The sequence below is a fragment of the Ambystoma mexicanum genome, chromosome 1p (assembly GCF_040938575.1).
Source record: "Ambystoma mexicanum isolate Mex_15411 chromosome 1p, UKY_AmexF1_1, whole genome shotgun sequence".
NCBI classification, from domain to species: Eukaryota; Metazoa; Chordata; class Amphibia; order Caudata; family Ambystomatidae; genus Ambystoma; species Ambystoma mexicanum.
Window position 1 is genome coordinate 214,076,436 of NC_090921.1, and position 23,673 is coordinate 214,100,108.

The 23,673-nt window shown below is 42.1% G+C and overlaps 1 protein-coding gene across 3 annotated transcripts in view; it reads right to left on the reverse strand.

Annotated features, from left to right (window-relative positions):
• Positions 1–20,759, reverse strand: part of LOC138567878 (micronuclear linker histone polyprotein-like) — a 141,992-nt gene extending 121,233 nt beyond the window's left edge. For 2 of the 3 annotated variants that reach the window (XM_069646372.1, XM_069646375.1), the window contains exon 1: positions 20,618–20,759. In XM_069646372.1, the coding sequence (XP_069502473.1) occupies positions 20,618–20,711 (94 nt within the window). In that variant the 5' untranslated portion in view covers positions 20,712–20,759. Of the gene's footprint in view, positions 1–20,299; positions 20,351–20,617 lie in introns of those variants that run through there. The other variant, XM_069646376.1, reaches the window with a different exon arrangement.
• Positions 20,760–23,673: the final 2,914 nt, after the last annotated feature.

Genomic DNA, 23,673 nt, shown 5'->3' on the forward strand with positions numbered 1-23,673 from the left:
GGCACCAATCATCAGTATGCGTTTTATGTTTGTAACTACCGGAGCCTCAATGTATGTGATTAGTGTTTGCACCAATGAGTCCATTGATTTAAATGTGCAGTGGTGTTTTCTATTTGTTTGTTCGATATGGAAAAGAAGGAGTATGGTGTGTCACCCTCCTGGGAGCATGGTCTCTCCCAGGGCTCGTACTCATGTCACATGTCAGTGACCATGTGACCATATTAATAAAAAGGACGAGCGAGTTCCAGCTTGTCAGTCGATACTATGAAGACCTGATTGCTGTGTGCGTTTTTGCAGCGCAAGGCTGGCATTGCGTAGCAAGCGGAAGGCCTGCTGCTGCAGGACCTTCCACCTGGACAGCGCCCGCTGCTGGGCAACACTGTGCCTGATGTCCCCCTCCATGCTAGCAGAGCCCCTGCTGGGCAACTCTGCTTGTACATCCCCTGCAGAGCCCCTTCTGGGCAACCCTGCGTATGGGTGCTAGTGTCCCTGCTGGGCAACGCCGGCGCTGTCTTTGTTGGTGGCCTGGGTGCCCCCTGTCAAGGTATGTCGGCTGGGTGCCCCCAGCCTTGCTCTGCCTGCCCTGCGTGACAGCAGGCCATGAGATGACATATGAGATAACATAAGATAGCTCAGCGGGTTGATCGCTCGTTGCTGCGATATGAGCGTGACCTGCAGGTCGCAGGTTTGAATCCTGGCAAGGCCAACTCAGCCTTTCATCCTTCCGAGGTCGATAAATGAGTACCAATTTCGGTTGGGTAATATTGTATGTAAATATGTGCTCTGTAAAGCGCTTTGGATTAAGGCGCTATATAAATAACACATCATTAACATAATGTGCGTTCTAGAACGGGAATAGAATGATTTCTGCTGTTTTGTATTTTGTGGTCAACCAATGTCCTTTTTCCTATAGAACTGTTACAATATCTGGCACTGTGGACTGCCTTAGGGCAGGCTGTATACGGTGTAATATTGCAACTTTTAATAGACTGTAATCCAGGAAAAATAGAAATTGTTTATCTCGCTACCAGAAATTCACCTACTTTACGGCACATCTCCATGCGCAGCTTTAAAGTCAGTACAGCTGCATAAACACGTAAGTAGACATGTATATATTCCCAATTCCGGATCTGAACGAGCCATTTCCCTTAGGCACACAAGTGTTTTTTCCATTGTGACACCACTCCAGGTGATGACAGTACGTGATCAGCCCGCACGTTATGCGGCAGTCAGAAGCAGCGTGCGGAACGCCGTTTTCTCTCCTTCAATGCCGGTGTTGTATGGTATTCTGCATCCCCGTGGGAGCTTGCGGTTCCGAAGATTGTCGAACACTGCAACCCACAAGCTAACATGGGGATGCAGGATACCATACAACACCGGTCAGCTGGTTGAGCTCACAAGCATCCAGCTTTCTGACTTTCGCACCTGTGCCAAGAGCAGCCCTAGGTGGCCTGTGTGTGTGTGTTTATAACATCCCAATCAAATCTTTTTTGATCTGCGTTTTCGTGTTTGTTACAGCGATAGACATCCCAGATCTCCATAGTAGACAAGTGACAGGTGTTTTCTGTTTTCTCTCCCCTGACACGATATTTTTAGACTCTCAGATTGGTGATGGGCACATTTTTGGTAATTATTTATTTTATTTAGTTATTTACATTTGTACAGCGCACAAAACGTCACTTGCGCATTGTGGCGCTGTTAAGTATACTTGCTTAGTTACAGAGTCGGTACAATTGTAAATGACAGTGAAGACAGTGACAAAGCCAAAACAAAGAGGTGATGGCTGGAAGGTTTAGAATGAATCTTAACCACTGGCGTTGCTCTGGGCAACCCTCCAGACCACTGTTCTTCGCCTGCCAAGACATTACAGAATTGGAAAGACCATATGCATATGCCTAGAGACCCAAGCTTCTCCTCACTGATGAGCCCCAACAAGGGCAAAACATGTTTGGGGATGCTTGTGGTCTCGTACAGAAGGGATGTGACCTAGCAGTTCGGGCTGGACTGCCCCTTTTGGGGTAGGGGCAAGCCTGATTTGCATATGGTTTTTCCCCTTCTGTAATGGCTTGGCAGGCTGAAAAACGATGGTCTGGAGGGTTGCCCAGAACTTTGCCTGTGGTTATGATTAAATCAAAACCTTCCAGCCATCACCTTTTTGTTTTGCTAAAGTCACCCCGAGTGGGTCGGGTATGCCCAGATGTGGGTCCCGAGTCTGCGGGCCTAGAGACCCAATCTACTCCTCACTGATGACACCCAACAAGGCTGAAACATGTCTGGGGATGCTTGTGGTCTCGTGCAGAAGGGAGGTGACCTAGCAGTTCGGGCTGGACTGCCCCTTTTGGGGTAGGACCAAGCCTGATTTGCATATGGCTTTTCCCCTTCTGTAATGGCTTGGCAGGCTGAAAAACGATGGTCTGGAGGGTTGCCCAGAGCTTTGCCCGTGGTTATGATTAATTCAAAACCTTCCAGCCATCACCTTTCTGTTTTGCTAAAGTGAAGACAGTGATGCATGACAATATTGAAAAAGGCAGACATTCGAGATATATGATAACAGATTGGGTTAGCAGTGAGTTCCTTGATTAAATTGGAACAGTGTGACATCTGTTGGGAAATGTACAGGTTAGTTAAACAATTTAGTTTTAAGGGCTTTACAGAATACTGTGTGTGAAGCTTCGTTTCTGAGTGCTGTGGGCAGGGCATTATAAATAAATGTTCCTAGTTCAAGTACATGAACATCCAAGCCTTCACTTCAAAATTCCTTTTCAGTTTTAAAACCTAAATCCTCTCCTTGTACGCACATGTTCAAAAGTCGTTTGACCTTTTTTTGTGTTTCAGCTGCACAATCCCCTCCTGTTTGTGAGCAGGAGAAGAAATAAAAGTCAGTATCGAGTCTTTCAACCTACCAGGGCCTATAGAGCTTTATCTGCATACTCCATGAGATTCCCGCTTACATATACCAGACATTTTTTGTTGGTTTTTTTTTCACTTCATGTCCTTTGTATCCAGACAAAACCAGATGAGATGGCAAACATATGCACTACCGGTAAGATTAGTCTAAGTTATAAGGCCTATTCAAAAAGGTTTTTTTGATATGTTGCTGGTATTTTTTATGGACAGGTCTACCAGTGATGCTCTGGTCCTGACGAAGGTGATTTAATTGACCCCTCGCCGAAACGCCCACATTCTCACCTTAATACAGTCACCAGAGCCATTCAAGCTTGAGACGAACGTTAACCCTCCATTTAAAAGTGCCTCTAAAAGAGCACGTGCATATCTAGCAATATTCTCTCTGCTATTACGTCAAACAAGGCCATGTGATGTTTAAAAATCACTGGATTTCTTCATACTAAGAAGAGTAAATATGCTTTAACATATATGTTTGCCTTTTGTTTTCTGTAGACCTGTTCATAGCGATGTGCTACTAGATGCTTTGTTGCACCCCAGGACATTTTCTGTAAAATAGTAATGCTTATATTTCTAACTTAATTTTTGTCTTCAAAGTATTTATTAACAGCAATACAGCAGATATGTACTTACTCACCACTCCGTTTTTGTGTGCTTTGTTTCCTTCACTATCATTCATTGATAAATAAAATAATGTATGTAAACAAGAAATAAATGATTACCCTAGGAACATCCCCCTTTGTTAGGTTGTACGGACCACACAGATGCAGATGCTGGCCAACCCACGCTTACGCTTGTTCGCGTCAGCCCTGGGGACAGCGCACGTTTTCAATTTCTCTTCTTGCACTACAACTGAGCGTCCTCAGTGAAACGTATCTGACGCGCTTGTAGAAGTCTGTGCGCAACTCCCTTGTAGCAAGCAACACAAGTGGGTCCTGTTCTCTTGCCGGCACACGCGTATCTGCTACGCCTTCAATAGCTCTCTAGCAAGGAAACGTACTCTGAAACGGTATGGTTTGCCACTCAATATTAAAGTTAATTAACTCCTGTGCAGCTGCAAATGCATGACCCTGGTATTTAACTATCAAACAAAATAGTAATTTCTACCAGTTAATTATTGGAAAATTCCCAACAGGTAGTGTTGGAGTCTTGAAAGCTGGGATTTCCTCACGTTCTTGACTTCTTTACTTGCTGTACAGAGGTATCAACATTTTTCCATGTAAGCGCGCCAGAGATATGGGACCTGCTGGCTCAACAACTTCACATGAAAAGCTGTTTAGACTGTCCCCAGCCTACCAAACAGTCTGTCAAGGAAATATGAACCTATCATTCTGCTGATAGTTTCCCTCCATCTTGGAAACAGACTGGAACATTTCCCTAATGAGAAATCTGGTTTGTAAAACATTCCACTCAATCCCACTGACACTAGCAACACCACCACATTACTCTCAAACTTCACCAGCCTATCCTCCGCTGCACCATAAACCTCCTACAAGAGGAACATGCTCACACTCTGTGAGTCAGTATTTCTCGCCTACTTCTCCCCTGCATTCAGCGTACCTGACACGTTCCTGCCGTCCACCGCTAACCAGAATCTGGCAACGCACTTTGAGCAGTTTTTACATGCTGTGCACTTTACTGCTCTGCCGCTGGCTCACAGTTAAAGCGCATCAGCTGTAATTTTGTATGTAGCATGGCCGGGGGTAAAGTAACAATGCTCAAAGGGTATCTGCGCACCCGCCAGTCGCGGCCAAAGGATAGCAGGTACTAAGCAGCTGTAGCTCTTATTCTCTCCAGTGACACAGAGTGTCAGCCCTGGTTTATTAGGCAGCATTAGCAGGGCTAAAGTAAGGCGGCTCAAAGGGTATCTGTGCACCAGACAGTCACTGCCAAGGGATATCAAGTAATAAGCAACCTTCGGCCTCAGTCTGTCAAATATTCCCATAAAATGGAGTTTGGGACAACATTTCTTGAAAATCCAACATCCACATTGCAGGGTAAATCGAACATGAGTCAACCTCTCCTCTACGCTCATAGCCTTAAGACACCGGTTTCCAAAAATGTTACTGTCATTTTCCTTAAATACCTTGACCAGTAAGACCCACTGCTTGAAGGTTAGATCATTTTGCTTCCTTTTTAACAGCTTTTTATAAGATTGTTTCAATAAGTGTATTTGCCCCACATTGATACTTCCTCTGTATTCAGCGTCTTCTTTGTACCATTGTTCTTTGCATTGTTATTCCTTGTACTGACCAAGCGCCAGTATACAATTAACACTAACAGCAGCTGTCCTAAGAGTAGCTGCTAATAATTATTCAAACAGGAAAACTACCACAATCAAATTATAAACATTTATTAAAATATTCCTTTAAATATCCATGATTTGATGGTTATGTAACACTCCCTCCAATTAATCTCTACCAAGCTTCAGGAAGGAGGGGTGGGGTGTTGTATCACGTCAGTATAACTCCTCCTACTGTGCCAGGCAATAAACAGATTGTGATCTCAGTCTGAGCCAAGATTAAAAAATCACTAACACTTAAAAATGAGAAACAAACAACCAGTCATTAGTCAATAACAGATGATATATTGTCAGATTGGAAAGTTAACTAAGATAGCATATCACCCTTAGAACTTCCATTCAATTTTTACCAATGTATGTTTCAACATAAATCATCAATAGTGTGCCCTCCTAGCATCATCTTTCAAATGTAAAACATTGCTTGCTGGAATGCTGCCGATTTTCTTCCAGAAGCCTTCTGGCGCTGATATCAAGATCATAATTCTCTAGTTTGACATTTATATCGCTGTGACAAATTTAGACAATTCATCCCTTCTGCCCAGAGGGGAGTGTTAAGGATTTCAATCAGGCGACACACACCTTGGTCTCAGCCTAGGGTGTAGCACTCGATTGATATGCCTTTCTCCTTATTTTATGTTTATTCAAAAGTGTAAATAAGTCTCTAGCTTTGAAACTGGAGGTTTATGCAAGATATAAAAAGGTGCGCCTTGAGTAAAATGAAGCTGTGAAATGGGAAAAATGTCCAAAAACCTCCCACAGCTACTTTAGCTAAAATCCCATTTTGCCCCAAATGGTAGATTTATACAGTTGAAGTCTCTTAGCAACTTACATAAACAGGTTAGATATTTTATGCAGACCATTGCACCCCAACTCTGAAATCTGTGAGACATTGTTTCGCCCTTCTATTCCTTTTTGGTAATTTTGAGTAGGAAATGTTGGCCTAAAATTCTGTAACTTTATAAACGTGAGTGGATTATCATAAGGAAGGTAAGTATTACAATTGCAATGACACCATGGATACTTTCCTTATAATCCCCAATTCTTTGCCATTTCTGTCCCCAAATTGTCAGTGAATTCTACAATGTCTCAAATTATAAACCAGAGAATCACAGTTAAACTGCACAATTTTTGCATTTTTACAAAGTCCTGCTGCAGAGATAAAAGTCTTTACAGTTTATTATTAAATAAACATTGGAAGCAAATGGCAGTACTTTGTCCGTCACTGGACCATTTTTATTTTCCTTCAGCTCCCACCAACTGTCATTTCCTCCAGAGCAAGGTGGGGTTTCCCAGCTTGATTGAAGGTTTATTGCCCCTTCCCCACTTCACATTTCCTTGTCCTGGGAGTTCCATTGTCAGAGGGTTCAGGCCAGACCAGATTCTGTCCAACCTAGTAATTATCACAGAGGTGTTAGTATCTACTGAGAGTTTATGGTGGTTCCCTTCCTTGGGGGAAGCCTTAGCTCTGCCAACTGGAATAACCTGTTTTTGGAAGCCTGCAAAATCTAGCCAATGTAGTTTAAAACCTTTATTTTCTTTTATTTGATACTGAATCAAAAACAACAAGCCTGTTGAACAGACAGCCCATATGTGTTTCCCAGCAGCCAACCCCTTCTCGTTGCCAGGCGCAGACAAGCTTTCATTAAAACTGGCATTTTTTTCCTTTAGTTTGAAAAGCCCATTTTACACATGTGGTGCAAGCTGCTAGCACTTTGCTTCTTACATTCAGTTTTTAACTTTCCATCCGAATTTCCACACTGTTTTCCAACCACAGTTATTTTCTTGTGGGCAGTAGTTTATTTGAAGTACAGATGCACTGAAATTGGCATAGCCCTAATAGCTGGAGTTTCTTTGAACTACTAATCTTTGACACTTTGTAACCCAAAAATGAGGCGCTTCCCGTGCGGGTACATGAAGTTTCTTTGTTGATATTTCTCAGATTTGGTTTGACAGAGCCTGTCATTCAGCGGTCATGCTTGGTTTTGCTGAAGCACAATGGAGATATGAATAGAGAGATGGGGCCTCATTAATAACAGTAGCTTGAGGAAGAACATGAAACATCAAACATGAAAATAGCGTCAGAGCAGCATCATTTTTTAAGGTGAAAGGCTTCCTTTTTCAATGGGGACTTCGGGCTTTCAGCAAAGCAGCGCTGCCTTTTCACTCCATTTCTTATGTATATGTAAGACACACTGGCAAGCTTCCTCAGTGTGCCCACTTGTTCCATCCTGCCCAATATGTTCTTGGCAAGATAGTGCAGCCATCTTTTTGTTGCTGCAAAATGCAGTTTTGAGGGCATGGTGCTCACTGGAACCAGCACAACCATTTTGCTGTTTCTGTTGAAGCACAGCAGTGATGGCCCAGGGAGCAGTAGCACCCCTCAAAGTATAAGACCCCCTACTGACCAACTAAACATGAAGGGGGGGAACTTGGGTGTGGGTCCCTGAATTGCAAATGACCAGCAATCTGGAGACCCGTTTTGAAAGAACAGGTTTTTAACATTACCTTTCCTGTCAGGATAATGCCATTATGAAACTCAGAGATGTGGAGCTAACCCTAATCGTAGTCATTTTACAAAATATAGCTGCGCAAGGGCTCCAGGACCAGTGGCCTATGCAATGCAGTCCTTAAGACTGATCCCAAGTCCTGGGAATCCATCTTATGCAGAGTTTTTAAATCCGCTCTTGCCCATCAAAAGTTCCAAGATTCGTGGCACTCTGCGACAATAGTCCCCGTTGTTAAGAAGGGGGACAATAGATCCATAGCTCTCTTATACTCAGAGTCAACATTCTTCGCTTCTCTGGTCTTGGTTGATCTTTCCCTATGAGCAATTAATACAGGGATTTTAAAGCTCAACCAGATTGGTTTACCCAAAGGGGTTGGGACCGCTCTGGTGGGTTTCATAATCAACCACTTGCAGCAGAGATTTTGGCAAAAGCAAGTTCCTGACATATATGCGGTCTCAATAGATTTATTGATGGCTTTCCATAAGTTTGAAAGAAACTTGCTCTGGATTAAACTAAGGAAGTGGGTTTTTCCTAATAAACTGTTGTCTGTTTTGGTCAATTTGCACTCTGGCACATCACTTCAAGTGAGAATAAGTCATGGAGGCAACACAGCCCCAATTATCCAAACCTCTAATGGCCTACGCCAGAGTTGTGTCCTGATGCCATTATTATTCAATCTTTTTTAATCTGATATTGGAGCCAAAATTGTGGAAATAGTGTTTGCCTCCGCTACCATGCTTGGGTGCATGCAGATGGCAGCCTGGACCTGGACCACTCCAGGGTTGGCATCCAGTGAGACTCCTGAGGACTTTTGGCTCACATGCAACAAAAAACACTTTGATTGTTAACATCACGAAATCAAAAATGTTGGCGTTTCATGCACGTCATAGGAAGTTATCAACAAGCTTGATGCTAAATTCTACCAAAATTGAAGCGGACCGATATCTGAAATATCTGGGTTTTAACATCTATGGGGTGAAAGGGAAAACGCTCAATTGTGCATGTGATCGCTAAGACCAAGTATATCCTATGTCAAATGAAGTCACCACATCGCCTCTTTGGTAAATTCTCGGTAAAGCCTCTGCTCAACTTCTATGAATCAAAAGTGGTTCCAACGGTCTGTTGTGGGGTAGAGGTGTATTATCAGTTAACAGTATGACTTCAACCATGTGGAAGGGCTGCTCTGGGAAAGTACCCTTGGCCTCTCAAGATCAGTTCCAATGGCAGTAATTCGAGCAGAATTGGGCCTGAATTCGCTAAATTCTATAACAGGTTGGAAAAGGACCCAAGTGTGCTTGAAAGTTAGACATCCGCTTGCAAGTTCTATTTTCGAGCAGATGGACACAACTATGGCCCTACGCAAGAGTTCTATGGTCAAATCATGTAGCAGGTACTTGAGTTTGGTATCCACAAGTTTGGAAGAAGGGGCTATAAATAACATGCTGGCCAAGAAGAAAGTTTGTCAATATGATTGGATCAATACCAGTAAGACTTCTAGGAGTAGCATAGATGCAAGCAGGGTGGATCAGAAACAGGTCCAATGTGTTCCATATTTGCTATTGTACCAGTCTTGGGCTTTTGCTCGATGTTTGTTACGCTTCCGTCTAAACCTAACCTGACAAAGGAAAACACATTCTGTTGGAAAGTGAGACCCTTGGTGTGTTAATGCCCAGGTTTGACTGCTCTTAGAAATGATATATTTGGCCACTTTGTTCGAGGAAGTTAGACTGCAGCCTTGGGAATTACTCTGGGCGGCATTTTTTCTTTTTGGACCAATGCTCAAACTAATTATTAATCACTTTGTATTCTTTTTTACGTAAATTGAGTTTCTAAATGTTATTGGGTTTTTTTCCCGGCCCCCTATATAATTTTATATTTTTATGTAAAGTTCCTGTTAATTTTACATACGTAAAGTATTGTGCTAAGGCCTATTAATTTAAACTATTAGACACTAAATATATTTAAAAAAACAAAATTAACAAGCATGGGCTACAAAGCAGACCGTTGAAGAACTGCCAAAAGGCACCAAAAAAGGCTCACAGCAAGTTTCACCCTTAGCTACCATTTGCTGTCTCAAATTCAAAAGGCAATGGCAATGCCAAAAGATTGGGATTTTGTGTAGGTATGGGAAAGGCACTTGGCAGGCAATGCCGTATTGGTATTAACTGGCCATTGATGGTAGCAGGTGCAAAATAGGGCACGTATCTAAGCATCTAATACCAGTGCCTGGCAAATACCTAATACTTATACACAGGCCCAAACTGTTGGCTTTGCCAATGCCTGTGTTTAGCAGGACTTCAGTGAGGGACACACATAGTGCTTATAAATCGAGTGGCTGAAGGAAGATCTGGTTAAAACATTTGTATTACAGCAGTAGCGCATTTATAGTTCCAATTAAGTTATTAACTCTCAGAAAACTGCTTTGAAAAAACCCTGGCAGGCACTTTGAGTGCAAAGTTTGATGGTAAGGCTTAATTAAAGAAAGCTCAGAGTTTTTATGAGGTGTTCTGGGCAGGAAGGGGCTGGAACTGGGTGGGAATGGCCATAGGGATTAGCATGGCCATGGGCAAGTTAAAGGTGAGGGAACATTTTTAGCTAGCAGGTAGGTTAAGAGGATAACTCAGAGGCGAGGAGGCTAGGCTTTAGGTGTGCTTTTGAACAAATCTGTTTGGACTGTTTCTCGGATGTCCGGGGTAGAGAATTCATGCAAGTGAAGCAAGAAGAGAGGACACACAGCCGCGAGGGTAGTCAAGGAGCAGAGCAGAGAAGGATGGTAGAGTTCGATAGATACAGTGGTGCCTTACCATACCTAGATTTATGAACCAGGAGAAGAAATTTAAATCTGGCACGGTTTTGCATTGTCAGCCATCCAGCTGGTGACGGTACGAGGAAGTAGGTGTGCATAGAGGGAGTCCAAAGAGAGTCTGATAGCATAGTTAATGATCTTGTTGAGAGGACAGAAAGCATATTTGGGCAGATAAGAGAGGATGCTGGCACGCTAGTCCAGTTTAGAGAAGACAAGAGTGGTTAAGAGATCCTTGGCAGTGTTGAAAGGAAATTGGTGCCTGATTTTAATATTTAGGAGGTTGAGGAAAGCTTCTGCCCCAGTTTTGGAGATGAAAGCAGAGAAGGTGTGAGACGGGTCATAGATGATGCTGAAGGTTCTAGATGAAGAAGAGTAGTGGCGAGTGTCTGGTGGGAGCTGGATAGGCAGAGGAAGAGATGAGAGAGTGCTTTTGGCCGGGAAGAAGAGCACCTCTGTTTTGGTAGAGTTTAACATCAGAGAGTGCAAGCCATCCAATATTTAATGGCAGCGAGACAGTTGGACATTTTGATAGAGAGATCAGAGGAGCGTTCAGGAAAAGGGAAGAAGATTTGGATCATCTGCAAAGTGTTGGTACGAGAACCCAAAGGAGAAGATTAGTGCCCCAAGAGCAGAGGTGTAGAGTGTGAAGAGGAGCGGACCCAAGACAGAGCCTTGTGGAACACCAACAGTTGGAGGAGTGAGTAGGGAGGTGCTTCTATCACTGGTCCCGCTGGAGGGTGAAGACCTTTTCCACTCACGTCATCCTGAGGCACCACTCCCTTATCAAAGGCAAGTCTCCCTTTAGCCATGCTCTGACAGTGGGGGTGGGTGGGCCAACAGTCTTGGATGGCTCTGATGCCTAACATCATGTACAACACAAAGGGATCATTTATGAGATGACAGTTGGCTAAATGGCCAGTCCAGAAACAATGTCAAAAGCTTTTGATTTAAATGCTCTGTTAAGGAAATAATTTTGTATTTTTTAATCATTTTTGTCTCTTCATATCTGTTTTTTTCTTTCACTCACTCTATTCTCCCAATCTTTCTCTTTCCCTTGCTCTCTATCCATATTGCTCTGTATTTCTTTTTCGCTTCCTCTCTTTCTGTCGATGTTATTCTTTCTCGTTCTTGCTCTATTTGTCTGTCACTATTTCTTTCTCTTACAAAACATTGTCAATCAAAGACGATATGTTGATAAATGTGCAAGGTCAAGTAGCGTTATTTTGTAATTCTTTTTTTTAGACAAATATGGCATCGTCGCAAATACGGGAACTATAGTGAAAATATATAATTGGTGTTCATTAGTGTCGTACATTACTAAATTACATCAATACATTTGCTTCGAGAATGGGTTCCTTTTGAAAGTAAAATTAAATCTCTCCTTTTTTCTCTTTCCCCATTCATTCACCCTTTCTCCCTTCTTCTATCTCTTTGTCTCGTTATCTCAATGTTTTCATTCACTCTCTATACATTGTGACGAATCGTATGATATGATATGATATTTTATTTGTATAGCGCTCGTACACAAGTGTTTCAGAGCGTGACAAGGCAAGGGAGGGGAGGGGAACAGGTGAGAACAAAACAACGATCTTACTAGGCCCAGTGACATTGAGAACGTGCAAGTGCATGGGAAAGGGAAAGGGGAGAAGTGCATGGAAGGGGAAGAGTGGAAACTGCGGAGAACACATAAATAATAATAAATACAAATAAATAGATAATGGAGAAATAAACAGGGTAGTGCAGCCAGCAAGTGGCAAGTGCTGTGTTCACGGCAGCAGAACTGGGTAAGTCTGATAAGTGCATAAAGAGAATAAAGAGAATAAAATGGGGGGGTTGCGGGACTGTATGGGTGCAGACACAGTCCCCAGTGCAAGGGGTGGACGGGAGGCAGTGCAGAAGGGTGGTAGGGTGAGCAGGTACCTGGGCCGAGAGAGCAGATCAGCAGGGCAGAGGGGAAGCAAAGGTAGATGCAAAGAGGAAGGTCTTGAGGTACTTCCGGAACTGGAGATGGTCCTCCTCAAATTTTAGAGTGGCAGGGAGGCTGTTACAGAGGGAGGCCCCAGCCAAAGACCGAGATCTACCCCAAGCTTGTTTCTTTGAAAAATGACTGACCCTGAGGGAGTTAGAGGTAGAGAAGCGAAGAGCTCGAGAGGGGAAGTATTTGCAGAGGGATAGCTGAATGTATTTTGGACCCAGGCCCCAGAAAGCTTGTGGACAATGCAGAGGGTTTTAAATGTAATCCTTGCATCCACTGGGAGCCAATGGAGAGATTTCAGAGCCGGAGAGATACGATCCCAGGGCTTGAGGCCAAGGACAAGTCTTGCAGTCTTGTTCTGGATTAGTTGCAGAGGGCGAAGAGTAGAGGCAGGTAGATTTAGAAAGAGGCTGTTACAATAGTCCAACCTAGAGAGAACCAGAGCTTGGGAGACAGTGAGCTTCTGGGGGAAGGAGAGGAAAGTAGGTATTTGTCCCATTTCCATAAGGGGGAGACTCGCCCTGTGAGCCAAGAGAGATGAGCCCGCTCTGCAAGATCCTCCCTAGGGGTTGAGGCAAGTGGGACTTCACTCTTCACTCGGAGAGACTCCCCACTTGGGGACAAGGACTCCTGTTCCTGTGAGGAACTCCCCAAGGCAACAACCATTGCCGCAAACATCGGACTGTCTTCTGTGAACAATACTAGGACTACTTCATGTTTGGCTGAAGGCAATGTAAACAGAAATCCATGTGGAGAAAATAAGGAAATAGAGACATGTATTTAACTGTGACGAGTTGGAGCAGATGAAGAGGAGAGTGCCATGAGCAGGGGAAGCCCCCTGACCTTGTCGCGTCTTGTGGAGGTAGAGCCAAAAAACATTGCAGAGCCTGCAAAGAAGAACCAGAGTAGCGGAGTGAGAGACTCCGGACCCCCGGAGAGCAGGACCACAAAGAAGCTGTACGAACAGAAGGAAAAGGAAGAGGTACCTGGTAGTGGCGTGACCGCACATGCAGAGTGGTGGGCAGGAAGCCCGAAGAACAGCGCTGAGACTACCGCGACGCGAAGTCTGAACCCCTTCTTTTAACCAGTGTCTGCAGTTGTCTGATGGGGAACCGAGAAAGGAAAACTGAAGAACAGCAAAGAAAACAAGAAGCAGTACCCGAGGAGAGCCGAGCCCTGCAACCGTTCCCCGCATAACAAGAGGTAAAGGGGGAATTTGGAAATACGCGAGGCCAGCATGGAATCTATTATCTATAAAGGAACTCGTCCCAGTCCTAAGGACGATCGAATAGCCATACAGTTGAATGATTGGAACTGAAACATCTAAGAGCATGAATAATAACCCAGTAGAGAAAGAGATTCTAAGGGATCCGACCGCAGCTGATTTTGCTGCGGCCGGAAAGTTCGCATGAGAAAGGTGTGAACTACCAAAAGTTTGGACAATTCGCATGAGAACACACTTACATACTACGGGGGCTGCATGGGTTTCCCCCGCAACACCCTGCTCACTATACTACAAAGTATAGTGAGCAGGGTGTTGCGGGGGAACACCTCTGCAGCCCTGTTTTTTTTTCTTTATTTGTGCGGTTGTGCTGCGAGGGTGTCCCCCGCAACACCCCGCTCACTATACCACACAGTATAGTGAGCGGGGTGTTGCGGGGGACACCCCCGCAGTCTTTTTTTTTTATACTTACCTGCAATGCTACCACCAAAGGTTTGCACTTTCGGTGTCCGAACCTTTGGTGGTAGCATTTTTCGGTCGTATTGTACGGTCGAACCCTTTTTTTTCGGTCCGATCGTACAATACTGAGAAAGAACCCTATACATTCAAAGTTAAACCGGGGGAAAGTGTAACCCTGAAACATATAACGAGAAAAAGGGGATAGGGTTCGCAATTAAACAAGATTAAAGAAACAGTGAGCCTCAGAGAAAATATCTGTGGCAAAAAAAGCCTGAGAGGAAATACAAGTAAATATAATTTGGAAAAGGCTAAGCCAATAGACTGTGAAGAGCATATATGTGGTGCTAGGAGTGTGGGCAGTGCTCCAGATAAGATTTTGAGGTGGTAGTATTAAACTTTGAGAGTAAATGTGATTATAAGAGTAAAAATTACTTTTCTCCTTTGCAAGAGAGTAAAATGTATGTGACATCGAGCCAGCGTGTGCAAAAACTATATGGAAATCATTACTTTAAAAAAAATCTATTTATTAACCCTAAACACACTACAAAATCATATCACAACATAACATTGTATACATATACATATGAATCATTAAATTGGTAATGAATGAAAAAGAAAGAACAGAGGAGAAGGAAGAGAGAAAAGAAAAAGAGAAAAAAAAGGAAGGTCCAAAAAAACCAAGGTCCTAAAATGCAGATAAGAATATCTTCAGATAATCAAATGAATTCCAGAATCGTTCTACAAGGCACCTTACATCCTAGAATTTACCAAATCACAAAGAATGCGACTGACATTATTACTCCTTAACAAATAAAACAAACCATGAACGTCTACTTATCTTTACAAAGGCCAACTTGAACCTGGATGCGAGATTAAGTCAAGTCCGCATTGAAAAAGGACTTCCAGATCTTACCAAAAGCAGGCCTTTTCCTTTGCACTGAATAGATCAGACTTTCAATATTGCATGTACGTTACATCTCCTCCAAACAATTGTTTTTTGTCAGATAATCAGCAGACTTCCAGTTTTGTAGGATTAACTTCTTCGCCATCATGGCCCCTCTTAAAATCCATGTGGTCTGATGCTGATTCAAAGATTCCAGCAGGGCGGTTTCTCCAAAGATTAAAGTCTCGAAATTAAAGTCCAGATTTTCCTTGAGTACTTTGTTCAGCCGGTAAAATAGCTCAGTGGGTTGAGCGCTCGCTGCTGCGATTTGAGCGTGATCTGCAGGTCACAGGTTCGAATCCCGGCAAGGCGAACTCAGCTTTTCATGCTTTCGAGGTTGATAAATGAGTACCAATTTCGGTTGGGTGATATTGTATTGTAAATATGTGCTGTGTAAAGCGCTTTGGAGAAAGGCACTATATAAATAACACAGCATTATCATTATTGTGGTGGCAATCTCACTCCAGAAATGTCTCACCTTATGGCACTCCCATAGCATATGTTCCATTATGCCTCAAACGTGACCTAATCCCCAACTGATGTTGATGTTGTCAATTTCTGTTCCTTCATCCTGACTGGTGTCCAAAACACCCTATTCAAGATCATGACTTGACGGGACCTTTCTCCTACATTCAGGGACATTCTTTTGATATTCTCACACAGTTCACTCCATCTATCCGGTGTCATCTCCTCCCTCAGGCAACTAGACCAGACCTGCAGGATCTTTCCATTCCCTCTTGCAAAATTTCTCAGCAAAGTATACATCTTGGATGCTGAATGATCACGTTCTGCAATTTTCTTAACAGACAAAAACTCAGATTTGTCCAAAGATGGAATCTTCACTGCTCTCTTCAGTTTCCTGTACTCACCATATGTGCAAGCATATAGTTCATATTCAAGTTTCAGTTCATGGAACGTTTTCCATCTCGCTCCTACAAAGACGTCACCAACTCTTTTGATGCCAGCAGAGAACCATGCTGTCCAAAACAAGACTTTATTGTCTACCTTGATATCCGGGTTCATCCAAATAGAGGAAGTGTCAGTCTTACCAGGGGTTAGTTTTGCTGTTATCTCATATGATCTCCAAGTGAATCTTAGGAAGTTTGTTAAAACAGAATGGCCTTCGCGCTCCGTTGTGGTAGTAGAGCGAAGGGCCCAAATATCTATGGGGCCTGCACCCTAGCCACCGCCTTGGCCCAATCATCTTTCGCACTTGTTATGAAATGCATGACATGATGTAAAGAATACCCATGATGATATTGTTCGAAATTTTGAATAGTTAACCCTCCTCTGTCCCCTCGTAACTGCAATTTCCAAAGTTTTAATCTTGGTGTTTTCTTATTCCATAAAAAGGTTTGTAAAACACTATTTACCCTTGTCCAAGCATGTTTACTAACAGGAAGGGGGCTCATGCCCAAAACATAGTTTAATTTTGGAGCCAGTACAATTTTTATAGCATTTACTTTACCACAAATAGACAGGTTCAGCTCATTCCAATGGTCTACTTCCGATTTCATCTTCTGCAACACTGTATCCAAATTCAGGCTTATCATGACACTAAAATTCACAGTGACCCAAATACCTAGATATTTCATTTGGGTCGGACACCATCGGAAGCCCAGATCCTTCAGCAGCTTGCTATTTGTCAAGTGTGAACATGGTAGAGCCTCTGATTTAGACCAATTCACAATATCATTTGATACAAGGCTGAATTCTTCGATCAAGTTCATCAACTCCGATACGGAAGAAGCGAGTTCCTGGATGACCAGCAGTAAATCATCCACGTAGAGCCACAACTTTTGGCATACTCCATTGTATTCAATCCCCACAATATTGTTATTTGATCTAATGGCTTCTGCCAAATGTTCTATCGTGATCACAAATAGCAGAGGAGACAAAGGGCAGTCCTGCCTTTTCCCGTGTTGTAATTCGAATCTTTCAGATACGATTCCATTTGTGTTGATCTCAGTAGTTGGTTTCGTATAGAGCACTTTGACTCAACTCAAGAAATCAAGGCCAAAATTAATTCTCTCCATGGTTCCCAACAAGAAGCTCCATTTCACACAATCAAATGCCTTCTCAGCATCAAGAGATAAGGCTACTGAATCCAATTTAAGCTTCTGGCATTTCTCCAGGGTAAGCAATAACTTTCTCATATTCGAGGCGGAGACACTGCCTTTAATGAAACCTGCCTGATTTGGGTGAATTATCTTAGGGAGTATCACCTACCTATTGGCCAGAATCTTTGACAATATCTTAGAGTCGCAATTTATTAGGCTGATTGGTCTATAGCTACTTGCGTCGAGTTTTGGTCGACCCTGCTTATGCAGAAGAGATATTGTAGCCTTAGAGTCGGGGGCAGTAATCCTTTTGACTAACTGTTTACGAACATGTCCCTCAATAGAGTTAATACTTTTTCTGGCATCACTCAATAGAATTCAATCAGAAGCCCGTCTGGACCCAGACATTTCCCCAGGTTTAGCTTCCAGATTGCTTTTCTCACTTCATCAAGAGAAATGTCAGTGTCTAAAAAGTCTCTTTCTGTACTTGACAAATGCCTGACCCGCAATGATTAAAAAAACTGGTTCCACCGATCTGAGTCCATTTAAGACTGATTGGTGTACAAGTCCTCGTAGAAGCTTTTAAAGATTTTATTAATTTCATTTGGGTACCTGGTCACACCCTGATTGTCCATCTATTGATCGGTTCACTTCCCTTAACCTCACCGTGTGGGCCAGTAATCTACTACACTTCTCCCCCCCGTCATAATATCTACATTTGGACCTAAAAATCATGAACTCTGCCTTATCACTAAGTATCTTGCTCAAGTCGTATTTCCTTTTCATCAGTTTTGTAGATTTCTCTGCACCATAACTACACATAAGATCTTTTTTCCAAACTTTTAATAGAGATTTGCAATATTTCACCCCCCTTAACTCCTTTTTTCTTTCTAATACCAGACAGTTTAATTGCCACACCACACATCACACACTTGAAGGCCTCCCATGCAGTGTCAATCCCCACCTCAACATTTAAGTTTGTATCAATATACCCCTCAGCCTCGTCTATCAACATTTCTTTTAAGCCATCTTCTTTCAAAATCATGGTAATTAACCTCCAAACCCTTGATCTATTTGACATATAGCTGAGAGAGGGATCTAATGTAATGGGTGCGTGGTCAGAAATAACAATAGATTTCATTTCACAACTTACTACATTCTGAGTTACCACACCAGATGGTTGGTGCGAGCACGTTATCTATGCGAGAATGAATGCTATGGGCGCCCGAATAAAAGCTATATTGCCTCCCACTTGGGTGTTAGCAAGTGCAGGGTGTCCCTGTACTTTTTGCCGTCCCTGCCCATTCGGCTTCTCATATCTAGAGTTGTGTCAACCACCAGGTTAAAAAATCCCCGGCTATTATCAAATCTGTCTTCCTCGTATCTAGCAAACAACGACCTGTACCATTAAAAAATAAATCACTGTTTATATTGGGAACATAAAAATAGCAAATGGTGAATTACATTTCTTGGAGCTGGAGTGTGATTAACAACCAACGACGCTCCTTATCCGTTTTAGAACTTATCATTCTAGCATCTGTCCCGCCCAACATTTCTAAAACTTAACAGCCTTGTCACTTGACAAATGAGTCTTCTGTAGAATGATTATATCTGCCTTAAGATGTCTCACGTGTGTTAGAATTTTCTTTCTTTTAATGGGGTTATTCAACCCATTAATGTTCCAAGACACCACTCCTACAAAATCTTTTGATAAATTACCATGAACTGCCAGACTAGACCTGTGGGAACTATACTCACTAAAATTAAAAAAGAAATTAGAGAAACAAAAAAAAAAGGTCCAAATAGAGAGGGTTAACAAAATACTCAAAACGCCTAAACCAAACCTAAAAATGATAGCACAACACGGAGCTGTGCTGACAATAGAACAAGTAATTAAACTGTGTTCCACGTCCCAGCGGAGAGCACCATCTCCCTAAAATCCTTAAACCAATGAAACAAGCTATCCATACTACCCCTCTCAATCCTGAAAATATGAACCGGTTAATTTGGTTGAAAGTGCAAAAGTATAGTAGAGAATCATTGAAATGTGCAACATAAACACCCATTGTGTAAAATGGGAATTGCATGTACCCCAAAATTAAATGCTCTAGAAACGCCAACGGGATACCCAGAAGAACCCCTACATCACATAACTTTGAAAAGCGGCCAGTATGTTGTGCATATATTTTCCAACCGGACTTCAAATCCTGATAGTAGTGAGTGGGATAAATATTATGTACCAACTGTCTATTAGATGAAGGTAATCAGAACCCATAACCTGGATGCCACTGGTAGTCACCAAAAATGTGTTGCAAACCCATCAAGAAAAATTGTAATGCCGCCATATCATTAACCATTGTAACCTTCACAATTGGAGTCAGTAGGTGTAGCCCGAAGCACAAGGCATCTTACTTTAGCGCAGCGTAAAGTAAATATCCTATCAAACACTGGCTACTGGCACATATCAATTGTTATACTCTTAGCCCCGTGATATGCTCAATAACCATTGCAGGGTCAGTAGGAGTGCTGACGAGTACGCTAGGTTTGAGACAGAAAATACCCAAAATACACGCATTCAACCCTGTCCACTATAATCCATGATGTATAAGTTTCTGCTTAATAGATTCATATCATGACCTGTATCAACCTTTAATAAACCAATAATGGCTACATTACACGACCAGATCGCTGAAAAATCCCACAACAAAGCCTTAATCATCAGGCCGCAAAAGACTGTATACTATATGAATCTAACAGAGTTGGACTTTGAAGGGCGACAGTCAACCAAATATTAAGTTGTTAATGGCCAACAACAAACAGTCATATATGCAGCAATTATACACTGCCAATAAATTCCCAAACAATTTAAAAACAATGCATACACAACTCTCAACCATACAGGAGAGTTGCTATAATTTAAAACCTTGAGTATTCATGGCAGCAAAGCAGAGTTTTCATTATCTAAAGCCCAAGCATAGGCTTGTTGAAATCTATTCAAATATGTTTACTACTCCTGGTTGAGGTGCACATTAGAGAACAAGAGAAATAGCCGCAGTACTTCGAAGCTAAGTCAGCTAAAGAAATTGGTAAAGCAGAAACAGCTAGTCTGTGCGTAGAGTACCTGAACGCCCTGTGCGGGGATGGAATCCAGCTCATGTGAGAAGTGGCAGAGCCGGCGGAAAAAAAAACAGACGGAGGCACGTCGAGCAGGAGTCAGAGTCAATCAGTCAACAAATGTGTGTCACCAGTTACACACGCGTTAATGATCTCCATGAAGCAATGTCTGCGACGGAGGACTACGAACCCCGATTGCCGTTTCATTATTCAATGAGGGGTTCTCAGAATTGCACATAAACGTCGAAGACATTGGCATTGAGAAGGGACTCACCAATATATAAAAACAGAGGCAGCAGCCCCTAATGTCAGCATCTTCGCTTACCACAATCACAATATTTTGCGACTAGCTGCTTGTCAGCATCGAGCTTTCCACTTCTATTCCGCCAAACACACGGGATAAGCAGCATTCTCAGCATAAAATGCACAACCCTCCCATTCCAATAACAGAGCAGACACACAGGGCACTACACTGATGACACGGTATGGCATCAGCATCAGATTAGAAGAAAGCCCCTAGAATTCCCGCGTTTTCCGAAGCATACATCGAAAATTCAAAGATAAACCTACGCACAGGTATTCCAATACTTTGAACAGTATTTCAACTCAAAATATATGACAAAACCTATAATTTTAATTCTAAATAAATAAAACGAAATGATCCAAACTAAGTGTAAAAACCATTGTGTTATAAAGGTAAAAAGTGCCATGTATTTAAAAGGTTTCAACAGAGCAATCACAGCCAATACAATCATACCAAGTGAACACATATGATCCGTAGCCTTAATCTTCCCTAACTACTGGTATTAGAGCTTTTATAACTCAAGATCAACTTTTTAGCTTCTTCAGGATCATCAGTTGATTTTAAACCAGATGAGAATTTTATTTCAAAACTGCAGGTGGGACCAGGGCAGCCTTTAACTCCCTTTCCTTTGCTATCTCCTTGGCTTCTTGACTTCTTGAAATGATTTCCTCTTCTCCACCAGGTCTTTAGGTTAGTCTGGAAATATTGCCAGTTTAGACAAATTGTAAATTGCCTGGCCTTTGTCTCTTGCTGCCTTAAGTACCTTTTCCTTAGCACGTGTTTTGCTAAACACCTTGAGAATCTGTCTCGGTTTAGTATTGACCAATTTTCCCACTCTAAAGGCATAATCCAAGTCACCTGATAAGAGTATACCTTGGCCTTATATCTCTGACAAAATTCTGATTAAAGAGCTCTCCAATTGCCCATCTGCAGTTGCTTCTTCTGGGAGACCCATGAGTCTAAGGTTATGGCTCACGTTTTTAAGCCTTAAATCCTCCATGTCCTTTCTCATGTCATTATATGCCCTATAGCTTCCAGAAATCTCAGATGAAAATTCAGCTGAGTCTTTCTCTAGCTGCCCAACCCAGTTATCCAGATTGGCCACCTTACCATTTAGGTCGGCTCTCATTTCCCCAACATCTTGGGAGACCTTTAGCAGCAACATGTAAAGTGCTGCATGCTTGGAGTCTCCTCCATGTCAGCCTTGGTTTCCTTGAAAGCAGGGTTCTCGAGGGAATCAAATCTTTTTTTTTTAATTTATTGTATCTATATAATATCTAAAATCAGGGAGACAGGAGCTCTTGCTTCAGCCTGCAGCCTGTTCAGCATTCCGGAATCCCTATGGAAATCATTACCATGCGGCAACTTTCTGAATTGTGACAGAATACTGCTTTCATTATTTCTCTAAGGTCTGGCCATTTGATCTCTCCTGTATATATTTAAATGTTGAAAACACAAAAACGTAGCCAATTACATGGTAAAGCAAGCATGAATTGTATTGTGTGTTTTGAGGTTCGGTAGCAGAATTGTCTTTTGTAATGAAAGTCCTCATTTCCTGTAGCTGTTACTACCTAATGGTATGCCACTGTTATGATACAACAGTGCAGAGGGGCTAGGACTCCATGCTAAATTCTATATTTAATCACATGCCCAAATGGTTATTTGCATAGCGCTTTTGGCAAAGCGCTGTACATGAGCATATTTATCACAGTTCACATCAAACCAAAGTCAGTACTTTTTATCTACCTTGAAAGGATGAAAGGCTAAGTTAGCCTTGCCGGAATTTGAACCTGCAACCTACAGCTCACACACAGATCGCAGCAACGAGTGCTCAACTGGCTGAGCTATCTTATTGGGAAACAACTTCATAGGTCGGTAAACTGAGTATAGACTGAGGTGTAATAATCACACTGCCTAGACGTTGGACAAACCACGTATGAAGTGCTACATAAAGTTAAATACCTATCTGGATAATCACAGGGACAGGTTTTGCTGAGTTTCTATTTCAATTACAAATGTAGCTTTCATTTGTTAGTTTTTGAACAGCGCTTGCACTTCCCGGAGAGTCATATTTTGGATGTTTTAATTGTGGTCTTGAAGATTTGAGAGGTTAGAACTCCTGTGATTGGTGTAATGGCAATCACTCACCCTTGAATAAAGACTCTGCTGCCACTGATCATTTATACTAATGTACCCCATTGACTGCAAGGTCGAATATATGTAAACTAGACCATGCATAGTCATCATTTTACACACTATTTTTATAATTAGAGTGTAAAAATTATCTGCCTCTGCATGATTATGCACACAGCACAGGAATTCTGAAAAATACAATTGTGCAATACTGGTTTGCTTTCACTGGAAAATAATGTTACATAATATTAATTCTCAATTGCAACTTAGTTTTCCATCTTTTTAATTTTACAATTCGAAAATGCGAGGAAAATAAATATGCATGGAGCTTCTGCTTGCTCCATGAGCATCTAACAGCAGAAGCTGAATGGAAAGAAACCATTCCTTTTAATCACAGTGTGCTGTTTAATGCTGTTAATGCTTCAGAGAAATATATTCTATTTCAGAGGCTTTTATCCATGGCTTGCTATTACATCCATATAGATAAAAGTCAAAAGAAGCCTTCTGGTTTCTGTCAAGTAACCTGAACTTTGTGCTGCCCTCTGCTCTAAACTTGTGTGTAAATGTACACAGGAAAATAATAAAGCTGACGTATTTACAAGATTTGCATGCATACAAAGGCCTGGTACGACCCTTATCTGGAGCTCTGAGTGTGGGAAACTATTGTAAGGAAAAGTACAACAAAGAGAGGACCACAGAAAGCACAGGATCCAAGAGTTATCTTGAGGAAATACAAGAGTTGATAAGAAAGACTATCAAAGGATATTATGCAAAACAGTATATAATCCAAAAGGAAACCTGTATATAAAAAGGGACTATCGAAAGCACAGAGAAGACCAAGGGAAGAAGGGACATTCTCTTGGCATATTTACTTTAATTATACTAAATGGTAGCCTCAAAAAGGGCTAGTTTGGACTGAGGACATAATTACTTAGGACTTCCTG